General features: G+C 39.5%; 8 protein-coding genes across 10 annotated transcripts in view; 2 read left to right on the top strand and 6 right to left on the bottom strand.

Annotated features, from left to right (window-relative positions):
• The window catches only part of LOC108600167 (flocculation protein FLO11), a 40741-nt gene extending 38819 nt beyond the window's left edge, over positions 1–1922 (bottom strand). Inside the window, exon 1 of the mRNA XM_033293728.1 lies at positions 1627–1922. Coding sequence (XP_033149619.1) covers positions 1627–1690 — 64 coding nt within the window. The 5' untranslated portion in view covers positions 1691–1922. The remainder of the gene's footprint in view (positions 1–1626) is intronic.
• Positions 1923–7839: 5917 nt separating this feature from the next.
• Positions 7840–9262, top strand: LOC108598808 (upstream activation factor subunit spp27). Its single transcript, XM_017985550.2, has 2 exons — positions 7840–7949; positions 8031–9262. The coding sequence occupies exon 2, from the start codon at positions 8094–8096 to the stop codon at positions 8829–8831; it is 738 nt and encodes a 245-aa protein (XP_017841039.1). The 5' UTR covers positions 7840–7949; positions 8031–8093; the 3' UTR covers positions 8832–9262.
• Positions 9263–9659: 397 nt separating this feature from the next.
• Positions 9660–12795, bottom strand: LOC108601114 (adenosylhomocysteinase-like 1). Its single transcript, XM_017989033.2, is given in 4 exon segments — positions 9660–10810; positions 10873–11322; positions 11858–12112; positions 12114–12795. Coding segments are annotated over 4 exon segments (1569 nt in total). The 5' UTR covers positions 12384–12795; the 3' UTR covers positions 9660–10216.
• A 281-nt stretch (positions 12796–13076) lies between these two features.
• Positions 13077–14377, bottom strand: LOC108599094 (CG12093). The gene is given in 4 exon segments (XM_017985884.2): positions 13077–13345; positions 13347–13590; positions 13750–13949; positions 14011–14377. Coding segments are annotated over 4 exon segments (966 nt in total). The 5' UTR covers positions 14338–14377; the 3' UTR covers positions 13077–13150.
• A 471-nt stretch (positions 14378–14848) lies between these two features.
• On the bottom strand, positions 14849–15422 carry LOC108599314 (small VCP/p97-interacting protein). Its single transcript, XM_033293587.1, has 4 exons — positions 15268–15422; positions 15065–15215; positions 15002–15021; positions 14849–14941 (listed from the first exon to the last, which is right to left on the bottom strand). The coding sequence occupies exons 1-4, from the start codon at positions 15328–15330 to the stop codon at positions 14927–14929; spliced, it is 249 nt and encodes an 82-aa protein (XP_033149478.1). The 5' UTR covers positions 15331–15422; the 3' UTR covers positions 14849–14926.
• Positions 15423–17238: 1816 nt separating this feature from the next.
• Positions 17239–23128, top strand: LOC108600772 (UTP--glucose-1-phosphate uridylyltransferase). Of its 3 annotated transcripts, none has more exons than XM_017988536.2 (9): positions 17239–17424; positions 20495–20681; positions 20740–20831; positions 21072–21077; positions 21359–21705; positions 21762–21987; positions 22046–22184; positions 22258–22667; positions 22730–23128. In XM_017988536.2, the coding sequence occupies exons 1-9, from the start codon at positions 17377–17379 to the stop codon at positions 22835–22837; spliced, it is 1563 nt and encodes a 520-aa protein (XP_017844025.2). In that variant the 5' UTR covers positions 17239–17376; the 3' UTR covers positions 22838–23128. The 3 variants fall into 3 exon arrangements, with proteins under 3 accessions (XP_017844025.2, XP_017844026.2, XP_033149476.1); XM_033293585.1 differs by lacking the exon at positions 17239–17424 and adding an exon at positions 18420–18443; XM_017988537.2 differs by lacking the exon at positions 21072–21077 and having other exon boundaries at positions 17240–17424.
• Positions 18848–20488, bottom strand: LOC108600773. Its single transcript, XM_017988540.2, has 2 exons — positions 19794–20488; positions 18848–19740 (listed from the first exon to the last, which is right to left on the bottom strand). Exons 1-2 carry the CDS (start codon positions 20232–20234, stop codon positions 19267–19269), a joined length of 915 nt encoding a protein of 304 aa, XP_017844029.2. The 5' UTR covers positions 20235–20488; the 3' UTR covers positions 18848–19266.
• An 88-nt stretch (positions 23129–23216) lies between the features above and the next one.
• Positions 23217–24934, bottom strand: LOC108598948 (peptidoglycan-recognition protein LF). Its single transcript, XM_017985717.2, has 4 exons — positions 24740–24934; positions 24535–24683; positions 23760–24144; positions 23217–23697 (listed from the first exon to the last, which is right to left on the bottom strand). Exons 1-4 carry the CDS (start codon positions 24882–24884, stop codon positions 23249–23251), a joined length of 1128 nt encoding a protein of 375 aa, XP_017841206.1. The 5' UTR covers positions 24885–24934; the 3' UTR covers positions 23217–23248.
• Positions 24935–25432: the final 498 nt, after the last annotated feature.

Here is a 25432-nt window from a genome sequence, read left to right as displayed (position 1 = left end):
GTAAATAAAAAAGTCGTAAAAGAAATTTCTTGACGTCTGTCAGCCAAATGAAATAATTTTCTGTGTATTACACTAAAGAAAACAAGCCAACTGCAGTTTAATGCCACGCCCACACACGCACGCACGCCCGCACACCCACATACACAGGCTAATCAACTAATTCTGTAGCATATATCAACAGTAATAAAATTGCGCCAAAACAAAAAACATAAATAATAATAATAATGGAAAACCAAAAACAAAAAAAAAGTGTTTTTCAAAAGAGTGTCAAGGCTTGAAAGCAATTTCCATACAGCCTGGCTGCTGGCCATAGGAAAAACGTTTTTCTAGCGGTTTTATTGTCTATTTGTAAACAATGTGAATTGTTGTAAACAAGCCATTTATATGTGGCATTAGAGTTGTTGTTGTTGTTGTTGTTGTTGTTGCTGGCTTTTTAAAGTGATTAATTCCAGGTATTACAATAATTTATTTGTTTTTAAATGAGTTTTCCGCAAAAGTCAAAGCTTAAATATTTGGTAGTTGCTTAAATGGTTTTCAGAAACTTTCAATGATGGAATGCAAATATTTGAGAGAAGAATTAACTTCTTGATCGTCATAACAAAGTTTTATATTATATAATTGCGGATCATTTGCATTAATTGACAAAATATACAATGTTGCCAGCTCGTTAGCAATGGGCTAAATTAATGGGCAAGATGCAACGCGTTGCGTTTCAATGGAGGTGAAGGGCATTGGGGGCTGACATTGAGTGTTTGCCAAACGCATGGCTTACACCCATAGACCCATAGAGACGCGTTAATAATTAGAATGGGAAACTAAATAAATGAAATGAGCTTCAAATTAGTTGAATGTTAGACATATTTAATAAATGACTTATTGTGTGACTAAGTATAGCAGATGCTAGAGCGAAAATTTTGATTTTCAAAGGTAATTTACATGCTGAACATACTTTGCTGACATTTCCTGCTTTGATTTATTTCTAAGCATGTTTATTTCAAATATTAAATAAAATGGTGTTGCTTTCTTAGCTAATTTAGCGGCCTATTTGCCGGTTTGTGTTGGCGTTGACTGTCACGATTTCAAAATTTTAAGTAGACACGTCAGCGACTCTTTAGTGGCAACAGGGCAGGAAAAACAAAGTGCCCAACAATTGCTGGCGTTCCTTAAACAGATACAAAGTACAAAAGACAACAACAACAACAACAACAGCAGCAGCAACCAGAAAAGCAACTGAAAATTCGAAAATTTAAAACAAACAAATGCCGACAAAATAACACAGAAAACTAAAAGCCAAGCAGGGCCACAAAGTTAATGCCAGTCAGTCAGTCAGTGAGTTCAGTCAGTCAGTTGGTCGTTCGTTTGGTCGGTCAGTCAGTCTAGAGAGCGAGAGAGTGAAAATTACACATAAATCTATCAATTGAAGCGAGCAGATCGAATGCAATAAGTAAATTCGTGTGTCTAATGTTTGGATTCGCCTCAAGCTAATTATCGTTAGCACGCGCAAGCGTTGAAGCAACTACTACAATGAAGAGATCAGTGAATTATCGCTGGGTTAGTGAACCCGTAGGTTGCATTTGTATATACAGAGTTTATATAGATTGGTGTATATGTAAGTTCTAGGCATACCCTCACAATATTTGCAACATTTTGCTGGTGGCTCATCGTTGGTGGCATCGGCAATGATCGGCATGATCCCGCCGCCCGCGCACTGCCCAGTGCAGACCCAAATTGGGAATGAGGGGAGACCAAAATTTGCTCCAGCTGGCACCTTCTCCTTGACTGTGCGTTTATGTGCGCCGCCTCAAAGCCAACACAACACTATCAGCTGACGACTCATTTGATCACACACTTTGCACCGCACACACTAAATTCACATACACACGCACTTACTGGCTGTGCAGTTGCACTCTCACACACACACACACACCCGACTCGCGTTGGCAATGGTATTGGTATTGGTATTGGCGTAAGGGTCGCCGCGATGGCTGCTGTCTCTCTGACTCTCTCTGTTTCTCTGTTTCTTAAGCGGGCAAATCTATAACCACCTGCAGCCCGCAACACAAATCAGAAAAGATTACGTAGCAAATATATTTTCAACACTTTCGTCTGTTTTGGAATGTTAACAGCATTTCGTTTTGCAAACGGAGTTCGATCGTCGGTCACACTCTATTCAGCCATTTGAGTTGAAGCGCGACACTAAATCAATAGGATCTTGTGATTTGATCCAATCCGATCTTATTTGATTTGATCTAATCTAATCTGATCTGTACCGATCTGTACTGAACTGAACTGGGTTCGTTTCGGATTGCTACTGTCAGTGTCTAGTCTAGTTTGGGGACGTCACGCCGTGGCTATTTCTAGTCTTTGGCTTTCACATTGCGCTTTTCCGTGAAAATTGTACGAGACGTTCAAACGTGAAACCTCCGCAGAGACCACTGAGCACACCAGACGCAGCGCACAGCAGACAGAGCAGCACACGGCACAAGTCACAGGCACGGGTGGTCGTGCGATGATTCGAATTGAGGAGTATTTTAGCCAGGCTAGTTTCGAAATCCGAAAACGCACATACATTTAGAGAGAGAGAGAGAGAGAAAAACACACACGCGTACAGGGAGCCGCAAAACATCGACGAAAATTCTCAGCGAGCAGCTCCGAAAAATGTTAGATAATTTGGCGTCAGCGCGACCAACAAAGTTTTTCAACATTTTCCTCAATGAAACAATGAATTTTCACATTTCGAATATGCAGACGACGCTGTCTTTACATTTACGTTCTCAAACTCGAAACAGATTTCGAAAATAGCCAGAGAGCCGAGAGCACAAATCAAGAGATTTTCTCGTTTTCGAAAATAAAAACAACAAATGCTCAAAAACAATTTTTGTGTATGTCTTTGTTCTAAGTAGATGTTTGCCTTGTTGTTGGATTTTCATACATACTCACATATACATATACATGTATACAGGCACCCTACGCATCGAGCAGTTGGCAAGGCATTCGGGACTTAAGATCTAATTCGATCTATGCTCTATGTAGGTTTCTGGGTCAAGGTGCAAGCAATTAGCAAATATTTAGCAAAATTGATTTTCAGTAGTCAGTAGTCAGAACATATACTTATTGTTAAAATCAATTTAAAAATTTAGTTCTTGCACACCAAGAGAAAGTCCAAAGCGAGGACACAAGTTATTATTTTGAACAATCAAAACTTTTGACATTTGCTTCAACAATTTAGAATTGAAATGCAAGAACTTTTACCACATATATGAAACAATTAATTAATATAAATAACTAAGACTTCCATTTTTGCAACATTATTCTTATAAAAATAGTTTAAATTATCAAAAATATATATATTTTGTTGATAAGTTCCTAGCAGGCTTCTGTTACTTAACTAAATGCGAAAATGCTTGAAAATTTATAAGAGAATGTTATATTATTTGGCAAGTGCCCAACAAATCTTAACTACACACATTGCGACATAAGCAGATAAACATACGTATGTACCTCAGACAGTAAATACTTTGAACAGCAAAAAATCCTTGCTGAACGGCAATAACAAATACGCAACGACCTTGAAAAAAATTCTATCTCTGCAAACTTTCGCCAGAACTTTGCTATAATTCGCATAAACAAATTCACAAATTGGCGAACGCTGGTATCAAATCTAATAAATGAGATTGTTATATATAAATTGATGTTCGGCAATAATAAAAAGAAATTGAATATTGGGAAAACATCTGGCGTGCCAGAAAACAAAATTGCAGTATTGTTATTACCTTTGATAAGGTAAGAGATCGAAGAGTTTCAGTCAAGAGTCTTGACCATTAGCAAGTAAAATTAGATTCAAAACAAATCTAAATTTCGACAAAATATAAATTAAGCATAAATCTGCTTACTTACGAAGAAAGAAATGTTTGAACGCGTATTATTTATAAAATTGATCTCGAGCGCAGCATTGGCAAAAATAAATCGCAATCAACGAAATTTCTCATGCTCCACACATTCACCACCCCTCCGCCCATCGCACCCGCGCCCACATTATCAAAATGGCAACTAAAAATAAGAAAATTGACTCAGCCATAGCTTTTATTGTTGTTGTTGTTGTTGTTTGTTGTTGGTGCTCTTGTTTTATTTAGCGACAACATTGTCTGCATAAAATGTGAAAAATTTTGTTCAAATCATTTTTGAAATTTATGGCCAAATTGGGCGCTGGTCCCAATGAAACGAACGTCAAAATCTGTCGCTATGCGCCTCAAAAAGGGGGCGGGTTCGACTGTTGGCTCAACCGTGGGCGTGTTTCTTGACGGATTTACGTAGGCAGCCAACAGATTTAGAACTAATTAGTCACAAAGATGCCATTTGTAATCAAACAGCGAATTCATATTGGCAGTCGTAAACAACTTGCACCTATGAATACTTTGTTTACAGTAATATCGAACACATTTGCACGCATTTTTGCCATTTTCCATGCTGCAATGTCAGGGACACAAAATAGAATGAGAAAATCCAAACAAAAAGGGAATTTATTACACTTTTTGTGCAAAAAGCGTGACGCAATCAAATTTATAGTTAGAACATGAAAAAAATTTACAAATAAAACTGCAACTATATGATAAAATTTCCAAACGAATATTGAATACTCTTTGTGGAATAATACAGCTTGAAACCTAATTAAAATATTAGAGATTAGGTTAGTTATTCCGCTAAGTTTTCTTTGTAGTTGCTTTAGTATTTTACATTTTAAATGAGGAAATTATTTATATGAAAGGATAAAGGATAAAATGCTATAAAAAAAATAAAGTTCAACTCTGGTGTTATCAAAATTATACATCAGTGTTTTCGACTCTTGCTTAGCTTATAAAGCATTTTAACATAAATATATACAACGGAATCTTGCAACCATTATAAATGCTATTGTTGCTGTCAAGCACCTCACCCAGGGTCACATTTAAAAATTGCCAAATAGTTTTTTGGCTTATAATATATGAGTGGGCCGAGCATCTTTATGACCCACTGTGCACTATGCTTAAAGCGAGTCATTTATTTATGAACGTCTTCGTCAATGCAGTAGCGCAAAAGCATTTCGCCCAAAATAATGTATTCACAAGTTAGATACCCTATTATAGAATATTAAATCTAAATATAAAGTTTTTTACAGTAAAAGCATTCATAAATTCAAATTTAGTTATAAAATATGTTTTATTTATAAAGTCATATCACAATTGTTGGTTAAACGGTGCGCTTTAGTCGACTCGAGTGCAGGCGACGTTCCTAATATTGTGCTGAATATATAAATTACAGCGGTAAGCATAGAAAAAATAAATAGAGAGGAACAACAAACAGAAATCGAGCGCGTCAGATTTTTCTTTATTCTATTTTGTGTGGGACGTGGGCGTAAAAATTGAAAAACATTTTTCACTATGCGAAAGTTGTTCGACTTGTCTGCTACTTTGACGTCGTACATAATGACGAAATGGCGAGCATTTAGCTTAAAGCAGGCCATAAATAAATGGAATAACGGCGAAAAGCCTGCAGGGAATTTAAATGATTTGCAAATGAACAGTTTAAATAAACCCCACATAATGTGAAACAATTATTTGTATACATATTTTTTATTTAGTTTTTGATTTAAAAGGGAACTGTTTAAACGCAATGCTGGTTTTCTCCAATGATCACTGGCTAAAGGCTAAATAAACTTGGCAACATCTGTATGGGCGATTAATTTAAATTGTGGTTACTTTTGGTTAACACCACCTAAATCTAAACACATCTAATGGAAACCAGTATACAGTACCGTATTAAAACAATTAATACAACATATTTTAAATGTCAAATCACTTTGGCTCAGAGCAAATGACAGTGCTCGGACAGTTGCAAGTTTACCCTGTACAAATTGTTTCATGTGGAAAATTTTTCAAAACAGTTGATTTCAGAATCTGTGATAATTTATATGATTACTTTATGAGCAAAGGAGGCAATAACAAAATAGAAAAAAAATAAACTATGCCAAGAAAAAGATATTAACAGTGTGCCACAGCAGTGTGTGTACAAATAAAATACTAGGCTACGAACAACAGGTGTTGCAATGCAGTGACAGCATACTGTTAGCATCCACTGTATGCGACATGAAGCAACTGCCAGCAAACACGACAACAACTCATTAATCGTGTGCACATTAAACCACAGATGAATCAAATATTTTACACTGAATATAAATTTAATTTACACACAGCTATTAAATATTTTCATCGGTAAAATATTTTTAGTTTTTCTAAAATAGCAACAAGTCAATCACATAAATTCTTATTCGCTTGGCGCATTTATTCTGAGGGGACACACAAATTCAGTAACTTGCAATTACAAAGAAATTCAAGAAAATTAAAAAACCGCAATGAAACCACCAGAATACTTTTAAAATGCAGGGTATCGAACCATCGATGTTACTCACACACACACACACGCACAAGGAGACACGCAAATATACACGAGCTGCACATGCGACTTCACTTCGTATTGGAAAAGGGCGTCGTTGCCGGCAAAACAAAGACGCGAATGTGATACCAAAGCGTAAAGAAAAAACCGCATAGAAGAAGACTCAAATACTTCAGAGCGCTGAAAGCTTTTGCTTTTTCGCACTCAAAATGTTTGCCAAAAAACACTAACTAATAGCGCAAAGCAAAAACAATAATCGACGCGTCTTCAGTTTTGCACCTAAAACACTAACTAAGAAATGGAGCAGCACACACACACATATTGGCACGCACGCTCTCACACACGCATATATATTTGTAACGAGCAACAATAAAAATAAACAAAAGCCTACATAAAAAATAGCAAAATTACCTCAGCGCTTCTGCCTCTGATGCTATTGTTGTTGTTGGATTCCCCGTTGCTGTCACGGGATATTGTTATTGTTGGCAATTTATACGTACGTTGACACTATTCACTTGGCACTGGGATTGTTAGGTATATTGACAGTCTTAAGCACTTATTGCACACTCCATTTGTTAAATTAAACACATCTAAGTAACTAAATTTAATGATTTTATGCACAGACGTCTCGGAATTCACAAAAACACTATGTATTGCACACTAGCGCCGCCTGCAGCTGTTTGTATAAACTACGCGTCAAAGCAGTTGGCAGCTCCGCTGGCAGAGCTGCTTGTAGAAAATACTACAGAATTGTAGTATATCAGATTTAGTATTTAAAATAAAAATTATCGCTAAAAATTATATATTCCAAAAGATAGATTAAGTTGCCATATGGGTAACAGAAATCTGGTTCAATTAAACAAAATAATTCAAAAAATAAAAACAATTATTTATTTGCTTAATTTTTAAATATATAAATACATATGTATATCCACTGAGCATATCGAAATATTTATATAATTTACATTTTGTCTAATGCTTTCACATCGGTATCATGAAGTATTGTTATTACACAGTCTGTGATGATACATAACATCATAAATAATGTTTACATTATTGAGATCGATATTTAAAAATTAATATGTATATTTTAAATATGGCTAAATACCCTAAACCGTAGGATTCGGTGTCCCCCTACACATACATACATACACCAATACACCAAACGTTAGTGCTTCATCGAATCACTAATTCTAAGGATAAGTATTCAAAATAAGTATGGACTAAGAATATTATATTGCTAACTGTCTTAAGCTTAGATTCTTAACATACTAATATAATTAATAATACATATTTGATAAGATAAAGCCGTTGCTTAGTCTATATATGTAAGGGACTGCTAGCTATTTATAGCTATTTTTGGTGATAGATCTGTCATTTTATTGTCACTCAAAAGTTACCAGCATTGCCCAGCACTGAAAGACGCCGAAAGGGTATAAAGAAAAAATTTGCCGCTTGTTCTGCAACTGAAAAAATCCCACAGCCAACGAAAAATTTGAGAAAACTATTAACCGAGTTGGGTACGTGAACGCAAAATTAGCAAATAATTGCAGAAAAACACAAAAAAACCAAAAATCATGTGTACTTTCATAAATTTTCAGTGTTGCTGAACAAACGTGTCTGTGTCTGAGACTGCGTCGACAACAAACCGTCTGAGGAACAAAATGTCGGACATATCCAGCACTCAGCTCAGGGCCGAGATTCAGGCTGTGCTCAAGAATGCTGATCTCGCAACGATTTCAGCAAAACGAGTGCGGGAGCAGGTGGAGGGCAAGCTTAACTGTTCGTTGCTGAGCCGCAAGAAGGAGTTCGATAAGATTGTGATGGAAGTAATCAACGAACAGCAGGATGACGAGAACAGTGAAGATGACGATGGTAATGATCCGGACGCCGATCCTCAGGATGATAGCGAGCAAAGTGAGGAGGAGTCAGCTGCCAGCAGCAGTGAGGAAGAGAAAAAGAAGAAGCCAGGACCCAAGAAGCGTCCCCAACCGACAAAGCACAAGGTGGCCACCAAGAAGAAGCGCAAGTCTCTCAAAGCCGATGATTCTGGTACTGAGAGCGATGCTGGCTCCGACTCCGACTATGAGGTGGTCAAGAAGCCGACACCGAAGAAGAAGGCAGCCAAGGCTGCTGGCGGTTCCGGCACAGGTCGTAAGAGCACCGGTTTTACACGGGCCTACAATCTATCGCCGGAGCTGTCTGCCCTCATGGGGGCTGACTCCTTGCCACGCCACGAGGTGGTCAAGAAAGTTTGGGCCATCATTAAGGAGCGTGACTTGTACGATCCCAAGAATAAGCAGTTTGCCATATGCGATGACGAGCTCATGAAAATCATGAAGGTCAAACGGTTCCGCACTTTTGGCATGCTCAAGCATTTGAAGCCGCACTTCCTTGACTAAGCGACTTTACCGCTAGTTTCCCCATCCAGATGCAAATGGTCCGTATGCGCCAACATATACACTATCACGCACTTGCACAGACACAGATCCATACGAAATCGCATAGAATACACTACTTCATAGTTTAGTGTTTTAATTAATATGAATGCAAATTTTCGGCTTCACGACATTTGTTTGTTCCATTTTGTTTAAGATTTAGTTGCACAGGGGGTGTAGAGACGATGTCGGCAACGACTTGAGCCTCAGTTCAGTTCGCATTGAATTGGATCGGGCCACCCACCAATGTGTTAGGATTAAACCTACATAATTAAGACGAATCTACAATATTTTCACGTAGTCTCTACGGCATTTTAAGTAACAAACAAGATTACAAAAATTGTATGATTTTTTTTAAAAAAACTCATGTACAAGTTAATTACATTGTATGGTAAAATATATTAATGAAACATTAAACTTTTATGGCATAATAACATAATATCAAATAAAAATAGAAGAGTGATGCATCTGAATAATACATAAAACAAATCAGAGTATTTTTTCCAAGGGTTAATAGAAAATATACGACAAATTTGCTCAATAGAAGTTTTTTATTGTTTTCACGTTTCTCACAAATTTTACTTAAGTTTCAGGTTTGCCTTTTATATTTTTACAAACATATTTTTTGTGTGCTTATTTTCACTTTGTTTTTTGTTAGCTTTTATACATAAAGTTGCCTAATATGTATATACTTGTATATGCATATATATATATGTATATATATATATATATATATATATTTTCTTTATCATTTTCTGATATATGTATTTCAATAATTGAATATATGGAATTTCATTTGCACTGCATTTCTAAAATAAAGATCAAGTAGTAAGTACATAAATAAATACAAATAAACGACAAACTTTTCGAAATATGTAATAAATTCAAAAGTGAGTTAAAGAGAGCACAAGTTAGTCAAAAAACGAAACCGTTAGTAGCGCCTGGTTTTACGACAAATTACTTAAAAAATGAAAAATACTTTTGCGGCTAAAGCAAATGCTTGCAAATTGATTATTGCTAAGGGAACTTGATAAAAAAAACACATACAATAAGTACTTTAAATGCTAACAACTAAAAAGCATACGGTGTTAATGTGTGTGTGTGTGTGTGTGAGCTATTTACTTAACTAAGCAATACAAATGTTCAAGTAGTAACTTTTTTAGTTATATCCAGTGTCAAGTGTTTAGTAGTGTTAACAATGTTTTGGTTTTTGGTTTAGAGAATTGCAATTCTCATGTAAATAATTGTGTTTTCTTCTTGTTTTTAGTAATTTTGCAAAGAAAATACTTTCGTTGGCTTTGTGTTTTCTAATTGTTGTTGTTACGTGTGTTGTAGTTCTTATTGTCCTCTTAGTAGCGATAGTAGTTGGGCTTGAAAGGACCGGCCTTGTTGAGACCCATGTACTTGGCCTGTTCGTCGCTTAGCTCCGTCAGATGCGCATCGAATGTGGGCAAATGCAAGCTGGCCACATACTCGTCCATCTTCTTCGGCAGCAGATACACATCGGACTTATAACGGCCGGGTGGTGCATTAAAAAGCTCAATTAGCGCCAAGGCCTGCGTGGCCGAGGTGATGGACACCGCAAACGAAGGTATGCTCGAGCAGCTTAAGTTAACCAGTCGTCCCTCCGCCAGCAGTATAATGTACTTGCCCTCGGGCCAGATGATGTGGTCGACTTGAGAGCGCACCTTCTCCCAGGTTAGATCCGGTGTGCGCAAGCCATTTACGTCAATCTCCGTATTGGAGTGACCCATGTTGCAGACAATGCAGCCACTTTTCATCTTGTCCATATGTTCGCGCACCACGACGTTCTTATTGCCCGTTGCTGTGACCACAATATCCACATTCCGGATAACCTCATTCAGCTTTACTACTCTGAAACCATCCATGCTGGCCTGCAGCGCGCAAATCGGATCGATTTCGGTGATGTACACAATACATCCCTGCGAGAGAATAAAAAAAAGAGGTTAAATGCATTCCGTGCATTGGTTGCAGTCTATGTTACCTGACCCTTGAGAGCCTGAGCACAGCCCTTGCCAACATCGCCATAGCCGCAGACAACGACCTGCTTGCCACCGAACATGACGTCGGTGGAGCGCTTGAGGCTGTCCAGTATGGACTCCTTGCAGCTATACAAGTTATCGAACTTGGTTTTGGTGACCGAGTCGTTGACGTTCATGGCCGGCACTGTTAGTTTGCCCGCCTTGGAGAGCTGATAGAGACGATGCACGCCCGTTACACTTTCTTCCACAATACCCTTGACCAGCTTAAACATGGTTGGATACTTCTTGAGCATGAGATGTGTAGCATCACCGCCATCGTCCAGTATCATGTTGGGTTGCCAGTTCTCAGCATTGACGCATCGATCAATGCACCACCAAAAGTCCTCCTCTGTTTCGCCGCGCCATGCAAAGATCGGAATGCCCGACTCGGCCAAGGCAGCGGCTACTTCGTTCTGCAAATAGAAAGTGTGTTGCATGAAAGGGATTTGTTTCCAAATACAGTGCACGGGTAAGTATTAACACCTGAGCTGATAAGTTCAAGCAGCTTACGGTGTGATTCAGTGTGTCAACACCGATAAAGGCACGGCAATGATTCGTGTCTGCGTGGGTAAGCTTTTAATTAGACTCCACATAAAAGACTTGAAGAGTTGCTAATTGCATCGGGCATGGCTTGGAGGTGGCTTCAGCTGTATCCGCTTTAAGGCGGCCCCAAACCAGTTACCCATAGGCCCGTCGTCATCCCCCTCTCTCTGCGTCAAATTCGGGTGCACACACACACATACATAACAATTATCAGCGTCGCCACTTTGATTGCCAAACCACTTGAGCCATTTGCCGCGCCCACCCCCTTCTCCACGCCCTCTGCTCAACCCCTTTTATTTTGCGTCATTTGATTGATGATTTGTTTGTCTTGCGTATCTGCTCTATGTTTGTGCGTGACAACCAATTGGCTCAAGTTAGCCTCCCTGCCGCCCTTCGTGGACTTACTTGAGTGGAGTAGATGTTGCAAGCAGCCCAGCGCACACTGGCGCCCAGCTCTGACAGCGTCTCAATTAGCACAGCCGTCTGTGCATTAATGTGAGTACAGCCAACAATCTTGGCGTCCTTGAGCGGCTTGTCCTCGGCGGCGCGCTTACGCAGAGCCATGATGCCCGGCATCTCCTGTTCGGCAATTTCAATCTCGCGGCGACCAAAGGCATGCTGTGCTCCTATATTGCGCACACAGAAGTCAGAGCTGCCCTTCACTGTTCTTTTGAACCTTTTCGCGTGGCGGCACATCGTCGCCGTCTTCGCTGCTGCCTGTGTACGAGGCGGAACTGAAGGAATCCGTCGAGGAGGCACTGAGTGACCGGCTACGATAACGGCTGGTCTTCTTCAAAGCCGACGACTGCTTTGTTGCCGGCGGTGGTACCACAGCACTGGGATCCTGCGGCTGAGAAACAGCTGCCTGTTGCTGTTTATCGCCTCCGCCGAAGCCGGGATCTACCACCACAGTATCTGCCAAATTATTCATAGCTTGCCGCTTGTTGTTATGTAAAACACGCGTCGCAGGATTTTATTTTGTTTTGGGTGCGGGCTCTGGAAGGGCAGTAGTAGGTAATTGCGCCTATCTCGGAATATTCACGTGATGTATTATATTCTGGCAGCTTCGTTAGCTCGACGGTTGTTACTTGCTTCGCTTGACAGCGGCAATTTACAAAAATCAAATTAATTGTGTTTTTGTGTCTCCTTTGTTTCACCTCTCCGTTGCTGCTGCTGCTTCTTGCTCTTTTTTACAGTCCAGCTGATGTGCAATGAAAATACAAATACGGGTGATAGACTTTAGGAGGCCGTAGAAGTAGAAGAGAATATAACTGAATGCGAAGTGCCGTAAAACAAAAAGCTTTTGTTTATGGTCGAGTGGAAAAAAACAAAAACAACTTATTTCTTGGCTTTTGCAGCAATAATGTTAAATGCAGATAACAGCTCATGTTAAAATCCCATTAGAGGTGAGCGTTTTCTCACGAATCACGAGTAAGTGTTAAGAGCGAGTCACAGTTGTGACAAAACTATTTATATGATATTGGCAGGATTATTTTGTTTATATTATCTAAAATATATATTAATATTAATTATATAAATATATATAAATTTAAATGGTTAATTAACTATAAATGGTTAATTGATAAGATCAATAAAATCACAATTTAAAAATTTTAACTTGTGTGTATAACTTTTTCATTTATTAATATTACAGATGAAGGTATAAAAGTATTCGAGTGAAGGAACCTTAACAAGTTATCACATATGCTGTTCCAAATAACCACACAGCTCTGTGTCATCCAAGTCAGTCACCAAATGTGCTTCCGATAGCAGCCCAGCCTTGTAGGTTTCGCGCTTTTCTACAACGCGGGACAGATTCTGCATTGCTAGTGGGCCTATCTTAGCATTTTGTTTAATGAAGCCGGCCACCAGTTTTTTATCGACGACAGACATGCTCCAGGCTACGACTCCATCCAAGCACTGCCAGTGGACGTTTCGGGCTCAGTGATAGGGAAGGAGTTATGAGATGGCGATAGAGACATCCATTGACAATGTCTTGTAGCTCCTTTAATTGGCCATGATAAACACACGGATGGTACAGCATAACTATTGCCCCCTCGGCAAGATTACGTACATACCGCTGCGGAGGGAGGTACTTGTAACTGCCATAAACGGCGGGCACTGGACGGAATGGTCCACTACGGATTATAATAAAATATGAGATAATTAAATGAAATAATATCGTAGCTAATAAATTACAATTAGAATTTCTAATCAATTAAATTATTTTTGGGAAATAATCGAAGTGTAATAAGTAATGATTACTGATCAGGTTTGACTAATTTACAAATGCTTACTTGGTGGGCGGCTGATGAGTATAACTAATTGATTCATTAAGGCATTTGGAGGCAGGTTCATAAGCGCTGGGCAAAAAATGCTCCGTCAACAATGCTTCGGTATTCATATTCGGATCGAAGACACTTCGATTGCTTGTTAGGCACAAGTAGTTGAAGTTTTGGCGCACATCTTCGGGATCGTAGTCCATTTTCAAATTGATCTAGCATCAATAAAATTATTACTATGAAATGGGGAATTGCTGCAGCTTATCTGTTGTTTACCATGCCATCGTCACAGATGCGATGACCCATTTCCTCAGCTGATTCAATTTTTGGTGTACTATGTGGCACTCCTGGAGCATAGGGAAACCACGGGCCCTTCCATGTATCTTCAGTTTTTGAAATTGCGTTGGGGCTTAATTGCACACGTTGCACTTTTTTCACGTGCGGTTCACCTGGAGCATAAGGAAAATATTTACCCTTCCAAGAGTCTAGCTCTTGATATGGTTTCAGCAGAAAGGCATCACCTTTTTTTATGGTTTTGGCTTGGCAAATAATATCTGTGGCACATAGCAGACACGATGCAACAATAAATTGTAAATTGTACATAATTATAAATTAATAGAAAACAAAAACAAATTCCGTAACAGGTGCTTAAAACAAAACAGAGTCGACTGCGCAGTCAAAATAAAACAGCTGCTGCAAAACTAAGCTGTGTTAACCAACACTTTTACTATACACTTTAAACATAAATGAGAGAATCTGCATTGTTTGATACAACTTGTAACACTGAGCAAAAGACTGTACAATATTTTACTGAGTGCGTTAAATTTTGAATGATGTTATCCTTCACTCTGAGAATATTAAGTTCGTTTCAGAATTTCTCATCCCCTTCCCCATATCATTAAACGGATAACAATTTTCTAATCGAACTTTGTTACGTAGTCGACTGAGCCCGATTTTGGTTTCCAACTTACACTATGTGACGTTGTTCAACATTTATTGTTTTTTATAATTTGGTAGTGATTACAAATTGTATAAAAACTGTGAGGAATAATCAAAACACACATATCATATACACCAAATTTTCAGAACAAAGATAAAACAACTATGCACTAATATATACAGGACAACAAACTGGGCCTTACCCATCCCTGAAGGCAGCTCCGAGAAGTTTAAGCAATTCCAGAACTTGCCCTTAACTTGTTTGCCACTAAAAGCAAGAGTTTTAATTCTTATTTGCTTTAAAGAGTATTTGAGCTAATTTAATTACCCGTAAAGTAGGACTATTGCCTCCTCATTCTCACCCGCGATGCGTTAAAAGTAGGACTATTGCCTCCTTGACGCGCTGCATCTGCTTCCCTACGCTCCAATTCTGCAGTTCGCTGTTGCTGACGACGCACGCTGTCTAGATTCTTTACTCCTCGCGTCTCATTCTCCTGTCGACGCTTTTCAGCTGCATCTAGTTGCTGCCTGCGACGCTCCTCCTATAAATTGAAAGTAAACATTGTTTTTAACTTCAACCTAGAGCAAACTCACCGGCGATGGCATTAGATTTGCCTCTTCGGCGCTATTGCCGCAGCAGGACGTGCACATGCCCATTTTGTTCCTATTTTCGTTAACTGGATGGTGACAGTCAAAAATTACTAAGGCTTCCCTTTTGCTATTATTATTATTTTGCCGTTGTCACAGGTTTGTGAGACAAGTTCCATCTCTAACTCGCAATCAGCTGTTCATTGGAGTTGAGTAATCATTAAGAAAATATATGTGTAACTGCGATTTTTCATTACTGTATTATGTATGTCCTCTAATTATAATATATAAATAACTATTAAGCAAAAATATCAAGAAAAGAAAATTCGAAAAATAGGTAGCTAAGGAGCACAACACAAATATTTAAGCGAGTCACAGTTTCTTCGTGACGCAGTGAAGAGAGCACGCGTATGCATTTTTGGATCATCTCCATAAGTAAGACACTCTCAATTCTTTGCACGGCCCAACCCAATCAGCAATATCGTTTGTCTCCATGTGGAACGCTATTCCCGCCTCTTCGTGTATGTGTTTATGTTGTATCAGGTTATTTAAATTTAATTGAGCCACTGAGTAATTTAAAACCAACTGATTTGCCTTTTAAAAATAAAATAAGCCTGAAAAAAAAACATAGATATATTAAGTCGAACCACAGTAGAATAGATGTATGGATTATCACGGAAAGAAACAGAGGCACAGTGTTCTAGTTGATAATTCCCTATCTCTGAGGTCCTATCAAATTCGGTTCACTATTGTTAGTGCAGTTACCTTGAAGTGGAGTGCAGTGTAATAATCTCCAGTAAACAAAAACCGCAACAAAATTCGTTTACCGGCTTTATGCTCTGCCTATCTCTCGCTTCCACCTACATTTTCATGGCCCAAAAATTTGGCGGCTCTGTGCTGCAGTTCTGGTTTGTTGGCTGTTAACGTTAACCTTCAAGTGACCTAGTCGCCCAAGAGCATACAAATTTATGTACAAATGTGCGTGCGTGTGTTTTGACGATGCCTGCCGATAATTAATAATTGTCATGATTCGGATAGGGCCATAAGAACAGACTAGCGGATTTTTTTTGCTCAATCATTGTTATGCCTTTATTTCTTATCAGAAGCTATCCGAGTAAACTAAAAAATACTTGTGTATGTACACGTAATGCTGATAGAAAAATACGCGCCCGATATTCGGAATTTGTTTATAAATTGCGAAATTATACGCGCTCGGATTATCTTATTACTTAAAATTTTTAGCGTAATTGAGAAATGGGCTTGGTTTGCTAATAAACAGCTTTAGCCTGCATTTCCTTCATCCCCCCTAACATGTTCCAATTCCATCTTTTTATATGTATATTCTAATAGATATCTGCAGCTGATTAAGCAATCCGTTAATCATACATTTTGGCAGATTTTTGTTTAACTTAAAAATAGAATAATAAAAGTTCAAAGGTCCGTTATTTGGTTTTGAAAATTTTAACGCATATTATTCCAAATTGTCATGCAACTTTTACATTTGCGAATGTACAAAGCGATCGCTCTGAAAAGATACACAACATACATATGTGTGTACATGTGTACATACATACATAGTTTTCACTCAGCTGTTGGACTCTCTGTTGTCATACTGCGCTGCTGTTGCTCTGAATAATGCATTTTTATGCTCTTCTCATTAAGTGGCCGCGGTGCTGCTCATTTAACTACTTGAATTGCTCTTGTCTTGAACGCGCTTACAATATTTTGTCTTTATTTATTTTGTATTTTCTTTTACTGCTGTCACACATACACAAGCACATAACAAACACACATACTGAGGCACGCTATCACTTGTTGCTTTTTCATTTGTCGCTCAGCCAACGTCGCAGCGAACGTTAGCGTTGCTGTCGCAGTCATCACTGACGCCTCTCTATGTGTACTCGTGTTAAAAAATTGAATTGAAATTCAAATTCATATTCAATTCTAGCCGTATTTTCAGTTGCACATCAACACGCCAGCTTCGCCAACGCACTTGTCGCAACTTTAACGCGCGCTTTTGTTTTGCTAAAGCAAACAATTGAATGTAAAAGTAGTTAATAGCCAAGTGTTTGAAAAAAAGGCAACAGTTTTTTATAGAATCATAAAGCTAAAAAGATGACGTCAGGTATACGACCCATCGATGTACTGCTGCAACGCGCCGGTGTAAGTTGACGATCCCGTATTCGTCTTCGTCCCTGTGCTCGTTACGCGATATTTGGGCCAAGTGCGTTCTGAGCATTACCACAATAAACAAATCACTGTTATCAATCTAACAAAAAACGAAGTGCATAAAAATCGTATGCTATCATGTACATACATATGTGTAGATGTTGGATTGTATTTTTCCTGGCATGTCAAATCAATTTTTCTTATTTTGCATCATTTGCTTTTCTATGCTTGTTTTTTTTTTTTTTTTTTTCAATAAAAAATTCCTATCTGCTAATGTGTAGTAACAAAGAATATGGTTTCCATGTTAAAATACGAGACAATCTTATCTCAGTAACAAGATTGCAAAAAATGTTTGACAAGAAACCATAAAATCAATATTAAGGCTTTCATTGTCAAGTACATTTTGGACCATAGGTTTATTATACTTATATATGCATTAAACATACAATCGCTAAGCGTTGTATTAAATCATTTTATTTTTAAAACACATGAGGGTAATATTCCTTATGTTTGATGAAACTCTCAAAAGGTGCGGAAATGCCAACGAGTTCAACAAACACACAATTCTAAGTACATAAGTATAAAAAATTATTTTGCAAACGTATTATAATTTGTGAAATTTATTGTACTGTATAATTATCTTGTCTGAAATACATTTATCTTTACAAAGCGCTAATAATTATTTAATAGCACAACTTAAACATGCAATTCCTTCATGTTATTAAATATGCCAAACGCATTTCACAACAAGCCTTCTATGCAAATAAGACACAAGTGCCTGACAGACAGTGAGGGCACCGTAAAGAATGTGACGACGACGGCGACAACATATCTGAAATATTTTGACCTTACTTGAAGTTCAAACACCTGCCCTCTGACTCTGACTCTGGGCTTATCGCTCGCATTGGCGTCGTTATAAAATTAAATGCCTCCAAGCGTCTAAGCCCCCGTAGGCGTGTCATAATATTGTTACTACGTTTCCACAAGCTGTATTTGTTTCTACGATGATTATGGTAATTTCTATATTAATTGTTGCGTACACGCGAATTCAAACGATATATGGCGCTAGTTTCAATGCCAATAAATGACAGAAATTGCAGCAAATACTTTGATTATCTCAGAGTTCAACCTTGCAACCTTGCTGAATGTCAATGCACGCAAATAATAATTACACAACGCTTTGAATATTATATTGCTTGTGTCATTGCAAATGAATTTGGCGTATCATTATTACGGCAATATCAACATTATCGATAACAATTTCACTGTATTATGCAGTTAAACTATTTTCTAAAAGAATATAATGATTTTATTTATAGATTTATGAAACGGCAGTTCTTTTTATCAAAATATAGCAAACAGACAATAATTATTTTTAGTATAAAGTTGAAACAAGCAAATTTAGTATATGTAAAGATTGATTGTCCAAGACTAATATATTCTATGATGAAAATATTTGGAGTATTCGCTTTGAATCACTCTCTTTTTAGACTTCTACTATAAAAAATTGTATAAGAGCTTATCTTGTAAAATTTAAATAACGCAGTTGCTTATAAGATAAGCTACTAAGGTGCATTGTTGCCTAATCCATTTGAATTTGCCCAGGTTGACAAATAGTATTTCGATGTAGAAACCTAGCTGATTACAAATGTACGGTATGCGCCTATTTTAGAGGTCATTTCATGGAACATTAGGTCCAGTCTCTCTAATGCGCTTATCAGTAGTTTATTCAAGCGTCGAACTAATTACGAAACCAAAAATATTTTTTATTGGCAAGACTAAATATAGACTTAAAAACAAAAAACGTTGTGTTATGTTAGCGATTGTATGCAATTTTTATGCCCTTCCCAATGTTTCATTGCGATGACAGTGTTGGGCGAAACGTGCCTCGCAGCCCTGGCTGTGTTGCCTGAACTCATCTAAGCTGGGCAAGTACTTAAAGAACCCATTTGCATTGAAATATGCACTCTCGTCAAGTTTCTCGGGCTCGCCAGCCAAACGTTTCTTCAGCGAGTCCTGCATGCCCCAAATAATGGGCGTGCTCTTGCACATGAGCAACTTGAGGCAGGCGGCCTCGTTGCCGCCCTGATCTGCATTCTCCTTGGCCTCAATCATGTCCACAATGTGCTCAGGCAGTTGGCGATCCATAATGCGACGCAGCATACGCTGCGTATGGGTGCTGGGTCGTTGCATGAACCAGTCGATTGGGTTGTCTGAGTTGAAGGCACGCGGCTGATGCTCGATGGGCTCGAAGATTGCCTCGGGTCCTGTGTCGCGGTTAGCAGTTGCTTGCATAATAGTGCTCCCAATCTGAGCCATACGAGAGTAAATAATTATCTAACGAGTACGTGTGTAATGCTTACCGCCTGTGCAATCATCACGATAGCATTAAGCGCCAAAGCTCCGAGCTTACGTGGATCGAAGCCAATCATGCGCATTATATTCGACAGCATTTGGACGCTGCTGAACTCAGCCGGACGCCGTCGAGGAGCTTCGTCTACTGGCGGCGTCTCCTGTGCATTTTCAGGATCCGATTGCTGCTCCGACTGATCCTCCGCTGGCTCGTTTTGTTGTGCCCCAAAGCCTTGTTGGAATGTATTTAGCAAATCAGCAGGTTTCTTGCTCGTGGCTACTCTGGAGAAGGCTTTAGCTACCAGATTAGCCACGTCCGCGGCTGTATTGATGCCAAACATTTGACCTGCCAGCTTAAGCCCGTCATTCACATTATCCATAACGTCTGCTGTTGTCGGTTGTCCCAGACTAGACAGCAGCAGCGGTAAGAGCAGCGACAAACTTGTTGCCATGGCTGTCTGTGGTTAACTGTAGCAAGCGGCGCTAACTATGCCTTCATTATTGTAGATGTGCCACACGAAGCTTGTAATTGCCCCAGACACGCATTATGCCAGCAACGACAATAACAACAATTTGTCAATGTTTTCCCGTTGAGGTTTCTGCAACTTTTGTCACTTGAGTGCGCTTGCTCAGTTGCGCTTTGGTAGACGCTTTAATCGTTCACTTGCCATGATTTCTTACAGTGTACTCAATGCGCATTAACTTTTCACAGGTGCGTGGTCATCAGCGCGCTCCCTCCGACTCCAAGGAGTTTCACGAGGTCACCAAACGCGATGCACTGCGTCTGCTGGAGAACGATGTGGACCGACTGCTGGAGACAACAGAGCCAGCTAGGCGTCCAGCGCTCAAGTCGGAAATGGATCGCTTTGCGGATCTCTTCGGACGCTTTTTGCAAGAAGGTGAGTAAAACAAAGAGGACAAAAGTATGTTGTAAACTTTACTTTGCTACTCTTCTAGAGGGTCCTGCGCTGGACTGGAACAAAATCCAGAAGCTGCCTGAGAACGCCGTAATGAACTATTCTAATTTGAAGTCCCCAAAGAACGAACAGGTATGCAAGTAGCTCTATATATTGTCTGCATGGAACTGCTGGTTCCTCTGGCCTCGGCCTCTATTCCAAAATAAAGCGTCTGCCCCTTTCAACAGCTAACCTACGTAGACTTTTATATAAAGGCATACACATATCATATACATATACATATTTTTAATCTTCGCATATTTTCATGTTCTTTTGTTTTCAATACTGAATTGTCGCCGTTGTTATGGCTAATGTCTGCCCTATACCGTATAGAATGAGGTAAAAGCGTTTTCTTAACTCAACTTCTATGCTATCTGGCGCTTCAACTCTGCTCAATTTTTTTTCCCTATGCTCTTTGCTCCACTCTAACGCTTATTTGGGCTAATGGGCGTTATTTAGTTATTATTTACATCTAATTTTATTTAATGGTTTTAACTAAGTTTAGTGCTAGCTATGTCTTGTAACTAAAATCCAACTGCTGCCTAACAAAAATTTTATGCTAATCCAACACTATTTCTACATGATAATTAACTTTACTAAAATACGCAAAAACAATGCAGATTCGGAACATGTTGGACAAACTCGTGGTGATTAAGCTCAATGGTGGTCTGGGAACCTCGATGGGGTGCCACGGACCCAAGAGTGTTATACCCGTGCGCTCCGATCTCACGTTCCTCGACTTGACCGTGCAGCAGATTGAGCATCTCAATAAGACGTATGATGCCAATGTACCGCTGGTGCTGATGAATTCCTTCAACACGGACGAGGATACTGAGAAGATTGTGCGCAAGTACAAGGGATTCCGTGTGCAGATACATACCTTCAATCAGAGCTGTTTTCCACGTATAAGTCGCGAACATTTCTTGCCCGTTGCCAAAGACTTTGACGTGGAAAAGGATATGGAGGCGTAAGTGGGGTGACAAATATGGCTATTAATATTTCAATAACATTAAATTCTCTCAGTTGGTATCCACCTGGTCACGGTGACTTCTACGACACCTTCCGCAACTCAGGTCTGCTGCAAAAGTTCATTGGCGAGGGACGCGAGTACTGCTTCTTGTCCAACATTGATAATCTGGGCGCAACGGTCGACTTGAATATTCTCAATAAGCTAGTGGGCGAGGAACGTGCCAGCACGCCCGTTGAATTCGTCATGGAGGTCACCGATAAGACACGTGCTGACGTTAAGGTAAACAAATTGCAGCATTTTCCCATTCAAAGGCGCTGATCTTGTACGTTCTGTATAGGGTGGCACGCTCATTCAAATGGAGAACAAGCTGCGCTTGTTAGAAATCGCTCAAGTGCCCCCGGAGCATGTGGATGACTTTAAATCTGTAAAGACTTTCAAGTTCTTCAATACCAACAACATCTGGGCCAACTTGGCGGGTATGTTAGATTTACTTTAGCATACTTTCGAGTGGGCTTATAAAATGTCTTCTCCCAAAACGCTGCTTTATAGCCATTGATCGTGTGCTGCGTGAACGCACTCTCAACATGGAGATTATTGTGAACAATAAGACATTGGAGACCGGTCTGCGTGTCATACAATTGGAGACTGCTGTGGGTGCTGCAATGAAATGCTTTAATGGCGCTATGGGCATCAATGTTCCGCGCTCGCGTTTCTTACCTGTAAAAAAGTCCTCCGATTTACTCCTGGTCATGTCGAACTTATACACATTGAAGAATGGCAGCCTGGTGATGTCTCCACAGCGCATGTTCCCCACGACGCCGCTCGTTAAGTTGGGCGAGAACCATTTCTCCAAGGTTAAAGAGTTCCTGGGCCGCTTTGCGAATATACCCGACATCATTGAGCTTGATCACTTGACAGTTAGTGGTGATGTGACCTTTGGACGTGGTGTCTCTCTGCGCGTAAGTTAAACATTATGTTCCGACTGCAACGAATTTACAAAAACGTTTTTTCTGCTTTTCAGGGCACTGTGATTATTATTGCCAATCATGGCGATCGTATTGATATACCCGCCGGTGCCATACTGGAGAACAAAATTGTGTCAGGCAACATGCGCATCCTGGACCATTAATCGCACTGTCATTAGCCGAATGCCAGCTGTTGTCCCATTATCTCTGTAGCGTTACAAACTAAGTTTATGTAGTAGGCATGTTTGCAGTTCCAATTTATGAGATTCATTTAGCCAATTGTTTTAAGCACAAAGTGTCATTAAGTAGAGGTTGCATACTATTTACATCAATGTATAAGAGTTGTGCTTCAAATTTATATATAGTTAAGCTGAACAGCAAGATTTCAAATCTCACAGAGCGCGCTTTCAAATAATATTTGTTAAATTTCAATAAAAAGCCTGTTTGTATATTTATGAGATTTTTGTTTACTTACTATCATAATAATTACCTAAGCTAAGAGATTTGGTTTTAGCCTAATGAGTTGCGTTAAATTGGCAAGCTGTACAACTTTTAAAATTATTATGTGATCTTGACTACTTGAGCTCATCAATCAGTTGATAATGCTCGTGCAACTTGCCCAACTTGATGCCACGCGTTAGCAGCTCCTTTGCCACACTCATCTGGCTAGGCGTAACAGACGAATTGCCCACAAAGCCCACCAGCAAGCCCTCGAATGACGTCTCCTCCGACGTAAATTTTTCACAGGCATAATCCCAGTCTCTGCCCACGTAGACATTACCATCGCCGCCAACCAAAAAATTGTAGTTAATGTCCTTTTTACTGTGGCTCTCGATGTGAAGGGCTTGTAAGAAACGCACTCTTAATGTACACATTGCTTGTGTTCGGCAGGATTCCGTTGCTGTTGACACATAGCGCACGTTTTTTACAGGTAGCGCCAAGGCCTTAATGGGCTGCACTGATGGCTGAGCCAGCCAAGCATCTCGTGTGACAAACCTCAGCGGCTCGTTATTGAGTTCACGCACTGAAAACACAAACGTACTGGTCAATAGCAAACTTGCAAATAGGCGCCTTAACTAAGCTTACGCTTTGTCACATTCTCCGACCAGCGCGGCCAGTGCTGCATCAACGTAAAGAGTTTCTCGCCAGGACTTTCGGTGGCGCTTAGTTGTCTATGCGCATAAATGTGGTAGTCCGTATGCAGCTTATGCAGTCGCACTCCTTCCTCCATTAGTCGCTTGGCTGCCTGTACTTGCTGCTCAGCCGGCTTCACATTCACAAAAGTGCCAATGAAGGCAATGCTAATGGACACAGCCCCGTAGCCCCGCACATGCTGGCCCTGAGCATGCCAGCCACGTCCCACGTACACTTGCCCATCGCCGCCAACAAGAAAGTTATACCCAATGTCCGTAAACCCCAAAGAGTTCATGTGAAAATTCTGTATCGTTCTCGTGCGGAAAATGCAAACGTCCTGCAAGCAAATACAAATAAAAAGGAATTATAGAACAATAGAAGTTATCAACATATTGTTTCACTAAAATATTGTAGATATAAACATTAACACACTGAAGAACCTGAAATTAAAGACCCTCTAAAGCGCCTAGAAAATAGGAATAGAGTGACGTTATAAGATATTTGGTATTTTGATTATACACTAAAATAAAAAGAAAAATAAGAAAATTGAAGGGAAAGACAAACTTTATCCATTGCGTTTTCATAACATACTGAAAACAGTTCCTTATGAATTAAATTCTTTTACGTAAATGTCGATTCTTAAATATATAATATACCATCTCATTTAAAATACAAAAAACAAGTTATTGCTATATATGAATATTATTTTTGTTTTATAAAACCTTACCTCGCTTTCGCATCCCTCTGTGGCGGTGTGATGTATAATAACGTTGTACACTGGAGTTACCAAATGTTGGTATCCACTTGGGGGCTCCCCCATCCACTCGCTGCGATCAAGAATGCGCAAGCCGTTGCTAGCAACAACAGTATTTTGGGCTGAAATAATTTATCTATTAACGCGAAGCTAACAAAGTTTGACGGAATTCCCATACTTAACACCCAAACAAAGTAAGCGGCCGCAGTAGCCACCAGCACCAGGAGAATTCCACAGACCCAGACCAAGCCCCTCCGCTCATTCACATTTGTATGCGCGGCTTGTGCTTCATTTTGTGTTGGAGTTGCCTGGGGCTTCGACATGACTCAATTCAGGCGCGTGTTTATTGCGATCTTCACGTGTCGTCTTGCCAAGCCGGTTGCTTGTTTTGAACTGAGGCAAAGTAATTTGTTGATAAACTTCTACTGGTGAATGTTTACTCTTCTTAGTTGTTGTTGCTTTTTTTAAACTGCTATAAAAAGCAAAACAAAAACCCCCGTGCCCAAATGCGCAGCAGCAGAACAAGCAGCTTCTGTACGAGCTTGGAATAGTTGTCAACTTTGCATTACTTGTGCCGGTTGTTACTTTACCTTGTTTCAAGTGTAACAAACGGTGGCTGCCACGCCTTGTCTGGTACGCCATTGCCTGCAGGACTCGGTAACATTATAATAATGTATAAATGTAAAAATTTAAGCAAATTGCTTGTTTTTAAATATTCCTATTTTTATTACCATTAGTGTAATACCTCGTGCTGATGCTCGATTATGATTAACAGGGCTCATTTACGTCTGAAACCCGCCAATCGAGTACTGTGTCATCAATATGCGCAATACCAAAGTGCTGCATAAATTGTATCAAGTATACACACCGA

This window comes from Drosophila busckii, chromosome 3L, assembly GCF_011750605.1.
Source record: "Drosophila busckii strain San Diego stock center, stock number 13000-0081.31 chromosome 3L, ASM1175060v1, whole genome shotgun sequence".
Taxonomy (NCBI): Eukaryota; Metazoa; Arthropoda; class Insecta; order Diptera; family Drosophilidae; genus Drosophila; species Drosophila busckii.
This window is presented reverse-complemented; position numbering and strand designations above follow the sequence as displayed.

Excerpts from the sequence above, each read along its gene's own strand:
- LOC108598808 (XM_017985550.2), top strand. The coding sequence starts at position 8,094 with ATGTCGGACATATCCAGCACTCAGCTCAGGGCCGAGATTCAGGCTGTG.
- LOC108600773 (XM_017988540.2), bottom strand. The coding sequence starts at position 20,234 with ATGGCAACAAGTTTGTCGCTGCTCTTACCGCTGCTGCTGTCTAGTCTG. Across the intron at positions 19,741-19,793 it reads TCGTGATGATTGCACAGGCG|ATTGGGAGCACTATTATGCA; the intron begins GTAAGCATTACA and ends CGTATGGCTCAG.
- LOC108598948 (XM_017985717.2), bottom strand. The coding sequence starts at position 24,884 with ATGTCGAAGCCCCAGGCAACTCCAACACAAAATGAAGCACAAGCCGCG. Across the intron at positions 24,684-24,739 it reads TTACTTTGTTTGGGTGTTAA|CCCAAAATACTGTTGTTGCT; the intron begins GTATGGGAATTC and ends AAATTATTTCAG. Across the intron at positions 23,698-23,759 it reads GTCGGAGAATGTGACAAAGC|TGCGTGAACTCAATAACGAG; the intron begins GTAAGCTTAGTT and ends TTGTGTTTTCAG.
- LOC108600772 (XM_017988536.2), top strand. The coding sequence starts at position 17,377 with ATGACGTCAGGTATACGACCCATCGATGTACTGCTGCAACGCGCCGGT. Across the intron at positions 17,425-20,494 it reads TACTGCTGCAACGCGCCGGT|GTGCGTGGTCATCAGCGCGC; the intron begins GTAAGTTGACGA and ends AACTTTTCACAG. Across the intron at positions 22,668-22,729 it reads GACGTGGTGTCTCTCTGCGC|GGCACTGTGATTATTATTGC; the intron begins GTAAGTTAAACA and ends TCTGCTTTTCAG.
- LOC108599314 (XM_033293587.1), bottom strand. The coding sequence starts at position 15,330 with ATGGGCATGTGCACGTCCTGCTGCGGCAATAGCGCCGAAGAGGCAAAT. Across the intron at positions 15,216-15,267 it reads CAAATCTAATGCCATCGCCG|GAGGAGCGTCGCAGGCAGCA; the intron begins GTGAGTTTGCTC and ends TTCAATTTATAG. Across the intron at positions 15,022-15,064 it reads AGATGCAGCGCGTCAAGGAG|GCAATAGTCCTACTTTACGG; the intron begins GCAATAGTCCTA and ends GAGAATGAGGAG.